A 13,107-nucleotide genomic window follows, 5' to 3' on the forward strand; every position below is an offset into this window, starting at 1 on the left:
GAACAAGGTCATTCAGTTCTCTCTTAACATCAAATAATCTCAACTCTTATCATTTAAAAAATCACTGCATTTCTATTTTTCTACCAAAATGCATGGCCATACATTTTCCCCATTATATACCATCAGCCATATCCTTGCTCATGTGTTCCTGAAGCCTTTCTGCATCTTCTTCACAGTCTTTACTGTCACCAATCCTTGTATCACTAGAAAATTTGATATATCACAATGGATCTTTCCTCCAAACATTTATAAAGATTCTGCCAGCTGGGGTATCGGCATCAGATTCTGTGATATCGCAACCTGAAAGTGATATTTTTTAAGAATCTCTCTTGCCCGGTGATTAGCAAATCCTCGATCCACACCAATATGCTACCACCAATACCATGCACTATAATTTCATTGAATAATATGGCATTTTATTAAAGAGCTTCGGAAAGCTCAAATGCATCACCAGTTGGTCGCCCTTATCCATTCTGCTTGTTGCAATCTCAAAAAACTCTAAAGATTTAAGGTGTTCGGCTACAAAATGTCAAATAATGGATTCCAAGGAATTCCCCAGTCAGAGCGAAGACTAAATGATGTTCAAACATACCTCAGTTTTTTGCCTCCTTCTGTTATTTTTGCTTTGTTCAGGATTCCATTTTTCTCCAGTGGCTATAAACATCAAAAGGTAAAAATGGGTTTTATAAACAATATATGATCATTAAAGAGCTAAATTTGTTTTACTATAATCATGACTATGAATTTGGTGAAGTGTGATGATTTCTGTGCATTTCTACATTCAGTGCTGGAAACAAAATGTATTTGTAAAGTATTGAAGATAATGAAAATGACCTGGTCTGAGTATCGCTGAATCACCCATCCTCGCAATGTACTGATGGTGTAGGAAAGAACTGCAGATGCTGGTTTAAATCGAAGGTGGACACAAAATGCTGGTGTAACTCAGTGGGACAGGCAGAGAAGGAATGGGTCGACCCGAAACGTCACCCATTCCGTCTCTCCAGAGATGCTGCCCGTCCCGCTGAGTTACTCCAGCATAATGTTCTGAAGGTTTGTTACACAATTATCTGTCGCCATCTCCCGAGTGAGAGAGTGAACCATGACTCCATCCATGATTTTGGGTGGACATAAAGAATCCGCTCGCTTTTTCTAACAACAGAATAGGGATTTTTTTCCTGAGGCTAAGGCCGAATTTTAACCAACATCATGAAAAGAAATTATCTGTTCATCACCACATTGCTCTTCATGGGCATCTTCTTTGCTTGAATTAGCTGCAGTGTTTCTCACATTCTATCAGTGTCAGAAATTCTGGTGGCCATGATGCAGCGTAGGATTAGTGAAGGGAGCTAAGTGAAAATTGTACGATTAGCAAACTTTTATTGCAGTATTTTTATACAAATATCTACATCAATACATTATTGCCATGTGCTGTTTTACTGCACTGTTGCATATATCCAGGAGGATGTTTGAATAAAGTAAGCCATTCAGGGGCAATGTAACTGCTTTCAATTATGTGAATCACTTCAGGCAGACAGAAGATGGAACCAGAAGCCCTGCAAGCATCTATACCCACAGGTACCTTAAACATAATATTAGCACACTACAGCTGATTAGTTTTGGCATGCTGATGCTTATTGCTGCTTTTCGCTGGAACAGAATATTCAAGTAAATGAAAACAATGAGGCAGTTATTGGAAGACAGGATAGGAAGTGTCAGTTAAAGGGCAACAATGTGGGTTGAGGCATCAGGAAGTTATTAATTGGGGACATGAAGGAAGAGACTCCAATCTGGTCAACCAGGGTTAGCTTCTCTTTTTTTTTAAGCTAATCATCTCCACAAAGTCAACTTTATGTCAGTGTCGGTATTCTTTATGGGATCAACCAGTCAAAAAAACAACCCCCTGAGAGCACGATTACATTTACCTTTGAAAGACCATTTCCCATTGTAATCAAATTGACATGGGGCCTTGTCACTTGCAATGTGCTGGTGGTTTATTGAGGTCAACAACTTTTCATGACCAAGTTCCAAGTAGAAGGAACTGATGCTTGAGCAATGTTGACAGCATGATTAGTGTGTATTATACTCTACTTACTTCCAGACATGGGAAATATATTTCTCTCCAGCAAACTGCACTTACACATGCCAGCACAAGTTACGGTCTTTCATTTCTCTTCTTTAACAAGTACAAGCCTCTTGTTTTCCCATATGTGACAGGAAATAGAGTCAGTCAGAAGACATATAAGGTAACTTCTGTATGGAGTACTTACAGACTGATCCGCCATCCCAGTAATGTCTGAAAGGTTGTGCTGAGAATGATTTCGCCTGTGACGGGATAACTGCAAGGCAAAAGCAAATAAAAACATTAACATAATTCTTCAATATTATTACCAACATTTATTTCTCCATCCCTTAATTATGCAACAAGGACAACTCAAAGACAAAGCAAAAGTTATTAAGAGCTCAGTGATCAGCTCTGTAGGTAACTGAAGGGCCTGTCCTACTTATGTGATTTTAAGGCGACTGCTGGCGACTAGGCTGTCGCCAACAGTTCACCGGGGTGTCACGGGCATGATCGTGAGGAGTCTTCAAAGAATCGTAGTGGATCTCAGCGTGTCACTGAGAAATCAACCGGATTGAAATTTCTCGGCGACAGCTGGCTTGCCGCCAGGTATCGTTGCTTATTGTGGGCGCTGTCGCATGGTGTCCCCAGGTTTGCTAGGTTGTCTTAGATGCATTTAGAAGCACGTAATATTAAATTAAGTAAAGTCATTTGAAGATACCATAAAATACTTGTGTTTAACCAATTTATTTACCGTCAGGACATTTGGCAGGTAGATTGGAGGCGACAGTTTGACGGTCAGGTAAGCGTGGGAATTTTTGCGATGTTTATGGCCATCAGCAGTTACATTTAAAGTAGGCTCTCAACCCAGATATGCAACCCAGAAACCAGATATGCATCTCCAGTACATTTTCAAAGAATGCCCACACTCTGCACAAAAATCAATTTAACCACGTTTAAAATTAATTTTTTTAATACAGCTATTAGTAAACTGGAAGTCAATCCAGTTTATGCCTTGTTACCGTGAAGCTTGGTTTTCAAGTAACCCAGGCAAGATGTTATATTTCAAAACTCTCAAGTAATTACAGACTTGTCAGTGATTTTAGCAAAAATTAGGACGTCGGAGAAGCATTGATAAGCGTGGGAATTTTGCGATGTTTCCGATGACGGTGTCATCTCGACCTGACTCGGCATTGTCGTGGTCATTGTCGTAGGGTGAAAGAAAAATTTGGTGATCTGCTACGACTTTGACAGTTGCCGGCAGTCACCTAAAAAATTGCCTAAGTGGGACAGGCCCAATAACCTTTTCATCATGATTTGAATCAATATCATTAATGCAGATAAGTTTCAATCATGATCATTGAATGCACAAGTTCCTGTTTGCGGTTCAACTGAATAGTTTGGGCTATAGAGGGGAAACTACCATGGTGCATATAATTACTAAATAAGCAACACTAAGCTGCTTTAAAAATCACATGCCCATTAACACATGGAGATGGAAGACTGATTCATTTTTGGAGACTGACAAATTCCTGAGGATGTTGCCTGGATTGGACAGTATTAGTTATAAAGATAGGTTGAACAAATTTAGCTTATTTTCTCTGTACTGTCTGAGGCTGACTAGTGACCTGATAAAAATTTATAAAATTATGAGAGGCTTAGTTAGGGTACACAGTCAGATCCTTTTCCCCTGGATGCGAATGTTCAAATACTAGAGGACGTAGGTTTAAGGTGAGAGGGAGAAAGTTGAAAGGAAACATGCAAGGCAAATGTTTTTTTACACTGAGAGTAGCAGGCGCATGGAATGCAATGTCAAGGTGGTGGTAGAAGCAGATATGAGAGCATCATTTTAGAGGCATTTAGACAATCACATGGACAATCAGAATAGAAGGATATACCCATTTGCAGATTGATGGGATTAGTTAGATTGGCGTCATGGTTAGATGAAAGGTCTGTTTCTGTCCTTAACCATTCTAGATGCTATTAAAATATCTTATCCTATAATATGTGTACATACTCTAGATCTAACATGACATGAGAATAACTCCTACATTAAATAATTGGAATATGCATTCAAAACCTGATTTCAATATATTAGATTATGCATTTTTTAAATAAAAATTGAATTCATATTGAACATAAATATAGCTGTAAGTAAATTGGAATCATGATAAATAAAAGAAAACAGTAATAAATTGTAACAAAACTGTTGCAAATCCAACAGGCAGTGGAAATGACATTTGTGTTCTTGTTAATTTTATTTTGATTGAGTTATTGAAGAAAGTACAAATGTATAATCTCATAACCAAGATTTGTGGACCATAAAATAATTGTCCACTTCAAGTATAACTCCAATAAAATTGTGCTCAACGTTCAATTAGATTTTACATAAAACATTTCCATACATCCTGGCGATTTGAAATAGTATATTATTCTAATGCCATGTTCTACATTGTCAAGCAATAAAAGCCAATGACAATCAAATATTCATCGACAGCCATACACTGATTTAAATTGGAAACATATGCTTGGAGTAAACTGGACAATTTGCCTTTTTGTTTTAGCAAGATGCAATTACTTCTATGTTTCCTTTGCCTGAATCTCCTAGGAAATAGCAAAATAAAATAATAGAATTGGGTGCATTCATTTAATGGCTTTGATCAATATTATACACCACTTGGTATTTATTTCACAAAATGCTGGAGTAACTCAGCAGGTCAGGCAGCATCTCAGAAGAGAAGGAATGGGTGACGTTTCGGGTCGAGACCCTTCTTCAACAAAGGAAGGATATAGGTGGAGACAGGAAGATAGAGGGAGAACTGGGAATTTGTACCAGCATCTGCAGTTATTTTCTTACACCGCTTGGTATTGGTTAATTATTGTTTTGTGTACCATGATAGTTTAGTTTAGTTTAGAGATACAGCCACAGGCCCTTTGGTCCACTGAGTCTGCCCGGATTAGCAATCATCGGCACCATCCTACACACTAGGGACAATTTACAATTTTTTACCAAAGCCAATTAACCTACAAACCTGTAAATGTTGCAATGTGAGAGGAAACCGGAACACCTAGGGAAAATCCACAAGGGCTGAACATACAAACTCCACACAGACAGCACTCATAGTCAGGTTCAAACCCAAGTCTCTGGCGCTGTAAGGCAGAAACCCTATCACTGTGCCACTATAGCACCCTTTAATATAGTGAAAAACCTTGTTTTGCATGCCATCAAGGCAAATCATACCATCGTGAGTACATTTAGTCCAAAAGGGAAAATAAACAGCCCAGAATGTTGTGATACAGCGTGGACCGTGATAACCCACCAAAGATTCTTCAACAGCATTTCACAACCAGTGACTTTCACCACCTCAAAGGACAAGAGAAAAGCTGCTTCCACTTGCAGATACTCCTCCAAGTCATACAGTCTCCTCACTTAGAATTATTTTCCTGTTTCTTGGGTTGAATTGGATCCCAATACCTCACTACAGGTTGAGAGTTACCATGAGACTAACTTGCTGAAAGTGTGAGAGCATGTCTTGCTGAATGACACAGCTTCCAAATATTATAACAACAAAAGTTTAAGCTTGTAAACAAAAAGAACTTAATCGGAAAGGTCCAGGCATAATCTGGTACCTTTAAAGATAGTCTGTGTAAAAGGCCTCCATAGATAACCTTTGTGTGCTTGATCTTTGAAAAAAACATAGAAAAGTTTTGCTTGATAATCTTTGGTCATTTATCTTTCATGAGCCAACTACAATGCTCTCTGAAAATCTCCTTTAACAGAATGCTGCCATTGATATTGTTACTGAGGCACTCATTGTTTGTTCTGCTCAGTAGCTACAAGAAAAAAAATCCCTGCTGGTTTGAGTATGTTCTGCAGACCTTGGGAGATGTTGGCACAGTTTGCTTTCAGTTCTAAAGCTACCCTGTTAGCCTTGACTTCCTTATGTCTGCCTAAATAATGAAAAAAAAGAATGCACCACACTCAAATTTATTTTGGGAGGGGTAGGAAAGGACATTGCTTGACAGTCATCATTATTATCTACGCATCTGATATTGGGAAAATATCAGGTGCACCAAAATGGAAGTTGATTAGAGATGACCAGTCCAAATTCTGTTCCTTGAGTCTGAAACCCGTCCCGTCACCTCTTTCTCCCAGCTATCCTTCATTGACTACACCAGTGTGAACTTCTTACATGATCCACTTATAACTTGCCAACGCTTGCCAGACCCTTTCCCCTGACATCTTTCTGCTAGTTATCTTCCCTCAACTCCATCAGTGTGAACTGCAGTTCAGTGTGAAATGAGTGTTTTGGGGAGAAGGCAGGAGAATGGGGTTCGGAGGGAGAGATAGATCAGCCATGATTGAATGGCGGAGTAGATGATGGGCCAAATGGCCTAATGCCACTCCTATCACATGATCTTATGATCATACGGTCTCCATACCTGGATCCACCTATCACTTGGCAGTTCTTGCCCCACCCTTTCCCCTCGCCTCTTTCTGCGAGCTAATTCTGCTCAATTTCATCACTCTGTGCTCTCAATGTGCCTACAACCATACCGATCCGTCTTCTGCCTACACCACTGCTACACACAGAATGGAATAGCAACACCTCAAATTTTGCTTGGATAGCCTGCAACCCATAGGCTTGAACAATGAATTCACAATTTCCAGGTAACACCCTCTCTATCCTTCTCAACTGCACCACTCCCTCCTTTCCCCACAAGCCATGTACACTTCTTTCAACTCTGTCTACCCCCTTCACCCACTTATTTTCCATTCCTCACCTCCTCATCTGTTCATCACCAATCCTCTCCCTATTCCAGGTCCCCCATTTTTCTTCCCCATCCATTCTTTCCTCTGGTTTAACGTTTTACTCCCCACGCTCCTTATTATTATTCCTGTCCTTTTGTTTTCTCCACGCATCTCCTTGAGCCTTGGTTATTATCTCTACACTTCACTCCCCCCACTGACTCATCGGTCAATCAACACCTGGCGGCACGGTGGCACAGCGGTAGAGCTATTGCCTTACAGGGCCTGAGACCCGGGTTCGACCCTGACTACAGATGTTTGTCTGTACCGAGTTTGTACGTTCCCCCCGCGACCTGCATGGGTTTTCTCCGAGATCTTCAGTTTCCTCCCACACTCGAAAGACGTACAGGTTTGTAGGTTAATTGGCTTGGTATAAAAATGTAAAAAATGTCCACTAATGCTGCCTAACCCGCTGAGTTCATTCAGCAGTTTTTTTTTGTTTCGGAATCCAGAATTTCTTGCATCTTAGTTTAGTTTAGTTCAGAGATACAGCGCGGAAACAGGCCCTTCGGCCCATCATCCATGCCAACCAGCGATCCCTGCACACTAACACAATCCTACACACACGTGGGACAATTTAGATTTATATCAAGCCAATGAACCTACAAACCTGTAATTCCTGTATTTGGAGTGTGGGAAGAAACCACCCTGGGAAAACCCACACAGGTCACAGGGAGGACGTACAAACTCCATACAGACAGCGCCCATAGTCAGGGTTGAACCCAGGTCTCTGGCACTGTAAGGCAGCAACTCTACCGCTTCAACACCATGTCACCGTGTCATGGTCTAATTTCTCAATTGGTACAATTTTGCCTGGAAATTATTACTAAAGTAATTGACTTCAGGTTAAAAAAACCCTGCACAATACAACCCAATTTCTCGGCAGGTTTTTTTTTTCTATAAATTTCTCCAGTTAACAAAACCTTTCCTTTTACAGTCTAATTTGCTGAATATTATTCAACCATAATACTTCAGCTATAGTTTGTTATGTGACATGGCTTTCTCCCCCAAGTGTTTTCTTATTCCTATTATTCTTCCGTGTCTTCAGCAAGACAGCTTCCAAAAGAAATAGTGCAGTTTCTGGCAGCTGATCCTTCAGGGAATTCCAAAAGTGTCAGTTTAAATTTTATAGATACTAAACCTTTTTTGCTGAAGTGCCACTTCACTGTCTAAATACCACATTCACTACATAATTTGCACAGATAAATATGAAATATGTTATCTACTGTGCTTTGATGCATGTTACAATGTACGATATATTTGTCCTTCTATTAACTCGTATCAGTTCACATTATGTATCAGATCCTTGGCTTTAGAAAAGTTTAAAAACATATATTTTATTAGGTTTTGAGGTTGTCTCTCATCACTTTTAGATGCTGCCTCTCGCCTCATTCAAGAAATTAATCTAACGTAAATCAAAGCTTGGGGTTAACTAATTTTTTTGCTCCCCTCTTCCGATGCTATACTGTAACATGAAACCACTTTCACGATCCCAAAACAGCAGTGGGCTGACTCCTCCAATTAAAGTTTATAAATTATGAATTTGAGTTATAGCTCTTAACATGATTTTTAGGTCAGGGGTCAAATGTTCCACCCTGTAAAATATGCAAACACATACTGGCCTAGATTTTGCAGCGGCACTGATGGCAAATCTATTAGCATTCACTGTCATTACACTGTAAAGCAAACAGCAACTTTGGGAGTTCTGTGCATGCATAGCTTAATGTGGAATTCACAACACTGCTGTTAGCGATCGTTACTCTGCTGTTAGTGCAATGTTTGTAACCTCCTGTGCTGTGATCCAACACGGTCAGCTGTATCGTCATGAAATAAACATTTTCTTGAAATATTCTTGCTGTAGAATACACTGAAAAATAAACTGACCTTTGTTGCATAAGTCTGTGAGATTGTACTGGTATCCCATTTGATAGCTTAATTCGACATTGGTACGGCCACATCTGGAGTATTGTGTGCGGTTCTGGTCACCCCAATATAGGAAGGATGTGGAGGCTTTAGAAAGGGTGCAGTGGAGGTCTGCCAGAATGATGCCTGGATTAGGGGGTTTTAGCTAAAGGGAGAGGTTGGGCAGACTTGAATTGTTTTCTCTGGAAATGCCAAAGGTGGAGAGACCTGATGTATTAAAAAAATTTGAGAGGCATAGATATGGTAAACAGTCTGAATCTTTTTCCAAGGATGGAAAAATCAAATCCTAGGGGGCAGTAAGGTGAGAGGGACAAAGTGTAAAGGAGATGTGTGGGGAAAGTTTTTTTTATACACGAGTGGTGCGCGCTTGAAACATGCTGTTGAGATTTGTGGTTGGAACAGATATAACAGTGGCATTTAAATGACTTGGATAGACTTATGGATATGCAGGGAATGGATGGATATGGGTCATGTGCAGGTGAAAAGTGATCGTCTTGGCATCATGTTCAGCACAGACATCATGGGCTGAAGAGCCTGTTCTTGTGCTGTACTGTTCTACAATCTACAACTAATGTTTTACAAATTTTCTGGGTTAATAAAAAATAATTTCTTGCTTCAACAGAAAATGGTTCAAATATATATCTATTTTTCAAATATATATTTTATTAAATGATAAATATTTTTTAACTTCATATATGTAATCGTTATTTATCGCTCCCTTGTGGGCGGCACGGTAGCGCAGCGGTAGAGTTGCTGCTTTACAGCGAATGCAGCGCTGGAGACTCAGGTTCGATCCTGACTACGGGTGCTGCACTGTAAGGAGTTTGTACGTTCTCCCCGTGACCTGCGTGGGTTTTCTTCGAGATCTTCGGTTTCCTCCCACACTCCAAAGACGTACAGGTATGTAGGTTAATTGGCTGGGTAAATGTAAAAATTGTCCCTAGTGGGTGTAGGATAGTGTTAATGTACGGGGATCACTGGGCGGCACGGACTTGGAGGGCCGAAAAGGCCTGTTTCCGGCTGTATATATATGATATGATATGATAAAATGAAAATAAAATGTGCTGTGGCTTGTTTGGTTTCCCAAAGAATAAGGTTTATGGCATATTTAAGATGAACAAGTGATTGTGGATCTTTGTTTGGTTGTTCCATACGTTTCTCATTTCTAGCTTTTTGTTCCTTTATAGTAGAACGCTTGATGCGGATTGATTGCTATGATTGCTTACCAATTATATTTTTTGCGAGATTAAACAATGGGCTGGATTGCAGAAGAAAATGGAGAATTATGCATCAGAATGGGAGGTCAGATACACCACAGAAACATTTACTTTCTGGGCTCTGTAGACCAGGAACACAGTGTTCTTGTTTTGATGTACCTGTGATGCAGTAACCTTTCATTAAAAGGAGATTATGAATTATTGCAGTAAATCGATAGAGACTTTTACACTGGAGCACAGGAACAGGATAAAGCATGTTAACTCTTCAAACCCCTTTTGAGTTGTTGACTGATCTATGATATACAGTATCTTTATCCACTTGTTTTTTTGTCAAATATCTGCTAATATCTTTAATTTTAAAATATCTACTTTGGTTTTAGGGTTAACAAAGAACGTGCCATCAGCCATCATTAATGGAAAAGACTTTCAAGCATCTGCAGATATATTTTGCTTTAAATTTATTGCTAGTTGTGGTAGAAGTATTATTTTCTATTCATTTTTCCACGGTCATTTATTGTATACTGACCCCTTATGTACATGTACACATTAGCTATAATATATTTGCCTATTTACCATTAATCGTAATTTATTTTTAAGTGTTTTGGGGCATCCCACAGTAATAATTAAAATTGAAATTACCTTTATTTTTCCTTTGTCATATTCTTTTATATTACAACAATTTTCAAAATTTAAAATTAGCTGGTAAGTAATAAATCTGAACTCAGGTAACATGCAACTGAGCAATTTCTGATGCAAAATTAATCATTCCAATGGGTCATTAAATACAGATTGTTGTTCAGCCTGAAGAAGGGTCCTGACCCTAAACACCACCTATCCATGGTCTGCAGAGATGTTGCCTGACATGCTGGGATACTCCAGCATTTTCTGCCGTTTTTTAATCAAAAGGTATGATCAGAGGGTGCAGGATATTAAAAAAAAAGATTGTGCCATTTAGCTTCTCATGGCAACTGAGATTTCCTGAGTTTTTATCACTACTCCTTCACTTATTCAATGTTTTAATTGTATGTCTCTTATGCATATGTTAACATTTACTTTCTGAGACAAAAAGCCATCTAACATCAGTCGGTAAAAATGTACACAAAATATCCTATCAAATATTCCTCATATTTCCCCATATTAACAGAATTAACATCTCAGAAGACATTGCATGCATTCACAATCTTGCCACTGCAGATTTAAAGTTGTGTAAATATTACTTTCTGCCCTTGCAAGATGATTCCATAGCCAATATAAATTTCTTTAATTTATTTTGCAATATTTTATGAAGAAATAAGGCCGATCTTTATGAAGAACTATTGCAGTGTCACTTTCTGACACTTTAGTTACATTTGGAAAGGCCATTTCTACCACACATATACACAGAAGACTTAAATAAAAGTGTAATGACAAGGGTTTATTACTGCAATGACAATTTCTTTCTGTAATGGTGACATGTGGGGATTTTACTATATAAAACACAGATCAGTGGCACTTCTTCACTTCCCTGGCAGGTTCAAGGCCAGAACCCAGCTATTTTCAGCTCATCTTCCTCAATCCATAAAGTAAAATGACAAGGTAATGCTTGCTGGGGTCAGCTACATTATATGAACTGTTACATAAAACGAGGAAGTGGAAATCAATCCCAGCTGACAAGCTCTTGGAGATAATCAGAACTCACGCCATGCTGCTGTCATGTCCTCGATATCAAATACCAGATCAGTGATGTTATCTCTATATATTAACAAACAACTCTTGAGTGGAACAGAATGATTCAGGATTTAATTAATCCTCTGCTTCTGTGGCAAAACAATGCATGAATTGGCAGACATTCTAAGCTCTCACAGGTCATTGAACATTCTAGTTAATTACTCCACGAATAACCTACTTTTCCACCCTCTGGAAACAGTTTTATAATGGCAGTCTTGGTCTGACAAATGTGTCATCTACATAATTAGCTAGGAAGCAACACATAAAACATTAAGCACGCTTTGTGTCGTTAACTATCAAAACATTTCATTTGTTGTCAATAATTCATCACTGGTAGGCTCTGAAGGGGCTTTAAATATGTAAATAAGTCCAGATGCTAACAAGGTCACACATATCATTTGAAACAGTGAACAGCAAACCAGAATGAACAATTCTGTGTCTGACAAACCTATGTTAATCTCTTCAACTGAAAAACGATGGCTGATAATCAATGCTTCTCTCCTATTGATCCTCAAATGAAGTTTGACAGAATCCATTGGCAGTTTATTTAGGAAACATCGCTACTTGCAAGTACAATAAATTGCTGACTAGAATGCAGGCAATTATATCCATGTGAGGTGCCAAGTTCTATCAATCTGCACTGACTCAACGTCATTTAAGAGGAACACTGGGATCCAGAACGGGAGAATCTGAACAAAGCTAAAGCTCCTTACACTATTTTGAATATGATCATGGTCCATGTTGGTTAAATTGCAACTGCATTTCCAAAGAATGCTCCACTGTCCTTCATAAAATGGAAATTGGTCACAAATGTAATTTTCCACTATATTTGGGGTTTTTAAAGCTAATGTAGTACATAAAAGGCTTGATAATCCCATTAAATGTGCTGATAAAATTCTAATAATAATTTGGAATTAACAATCCAGTCACATAACAATGAACAAATCTTTTCCACTACATGTTCACACTTTTACATCAGTTAATGTCCAAGTCTGAGTTTCTCCAGTTCTTAGACAATAGACAATAGGTGCAGGGATAGGCCATTCGGCCCTTCGAGCCAGCACCACCACTCAATGTGATCATGTGTTCTTGCTTGACACTAGCTAAAATTAGGGGGAACATGATCTTTAAATGAAGGAAAAATATCACAAATTCTTTACCTAGAGTCATAGAGTTGTACAGCAATGAAATGGGTCCTTCAGCCAAAATCATCCCTGCCAACCGTGATATCTAATTACTCTAATCCTATTTGCCTATGTGAGACTATTATCTCTCTACTACTCTCCTATCCAATGATCTGTACCAATGCCTTTTAGTCCTTGCAATTGAATCTGTTCATAACATCTCCTTTGGCACTCATTCAATATGACCACCCTTATCACCACTTTCCC

At 38.9% G+C, this 13,107-nt stretch overlaps 1 protein-coding gene across 2 annotated transcripts in view; it reads right to left on the reverse strand.

The window, feature by feature from the left end:
• The window catches only part of arhgap15 (Rho GTPase activating protein 15), a 630,681-nt gene that overhangs the window by 484,054 nt on the left and 133,520 nt on the right, over nt 1-13,107 (reverse strand). For both annotated transcript variants that reach the window (XM_078403377.1, XM_078403376.1), the window contains exons 4-5: nt 2,268-2,336; nt 593-654 (exon numbers count right to left, since the gene is read on the reverse strand). In XM_078403377.1, the coding sequence (XP_078259503.1) occupies nt 593-654; nt 2,268-2,336 (131 nt within the window). The remainder of the gene's footprint in view (nt 1-592; nt 655-2,267; nt 2,337-13,107) is intronic.

This window comes from Rhinoraja longicauda, chromosome 8 (assembly GCF_053455715.1).
Source record: "Rhinoraja longicauda isolate Sanriku21f chromosome 8, sRhiLon1.1, whole genome shotgun sequence".
Lineage (NCBI taxonomy): Eukaryota > Metazoa > Chordata > Chondrichthyes > Rajiformes > Arhynchobatidae > Rhinoraja > Rhinoraja longicauda.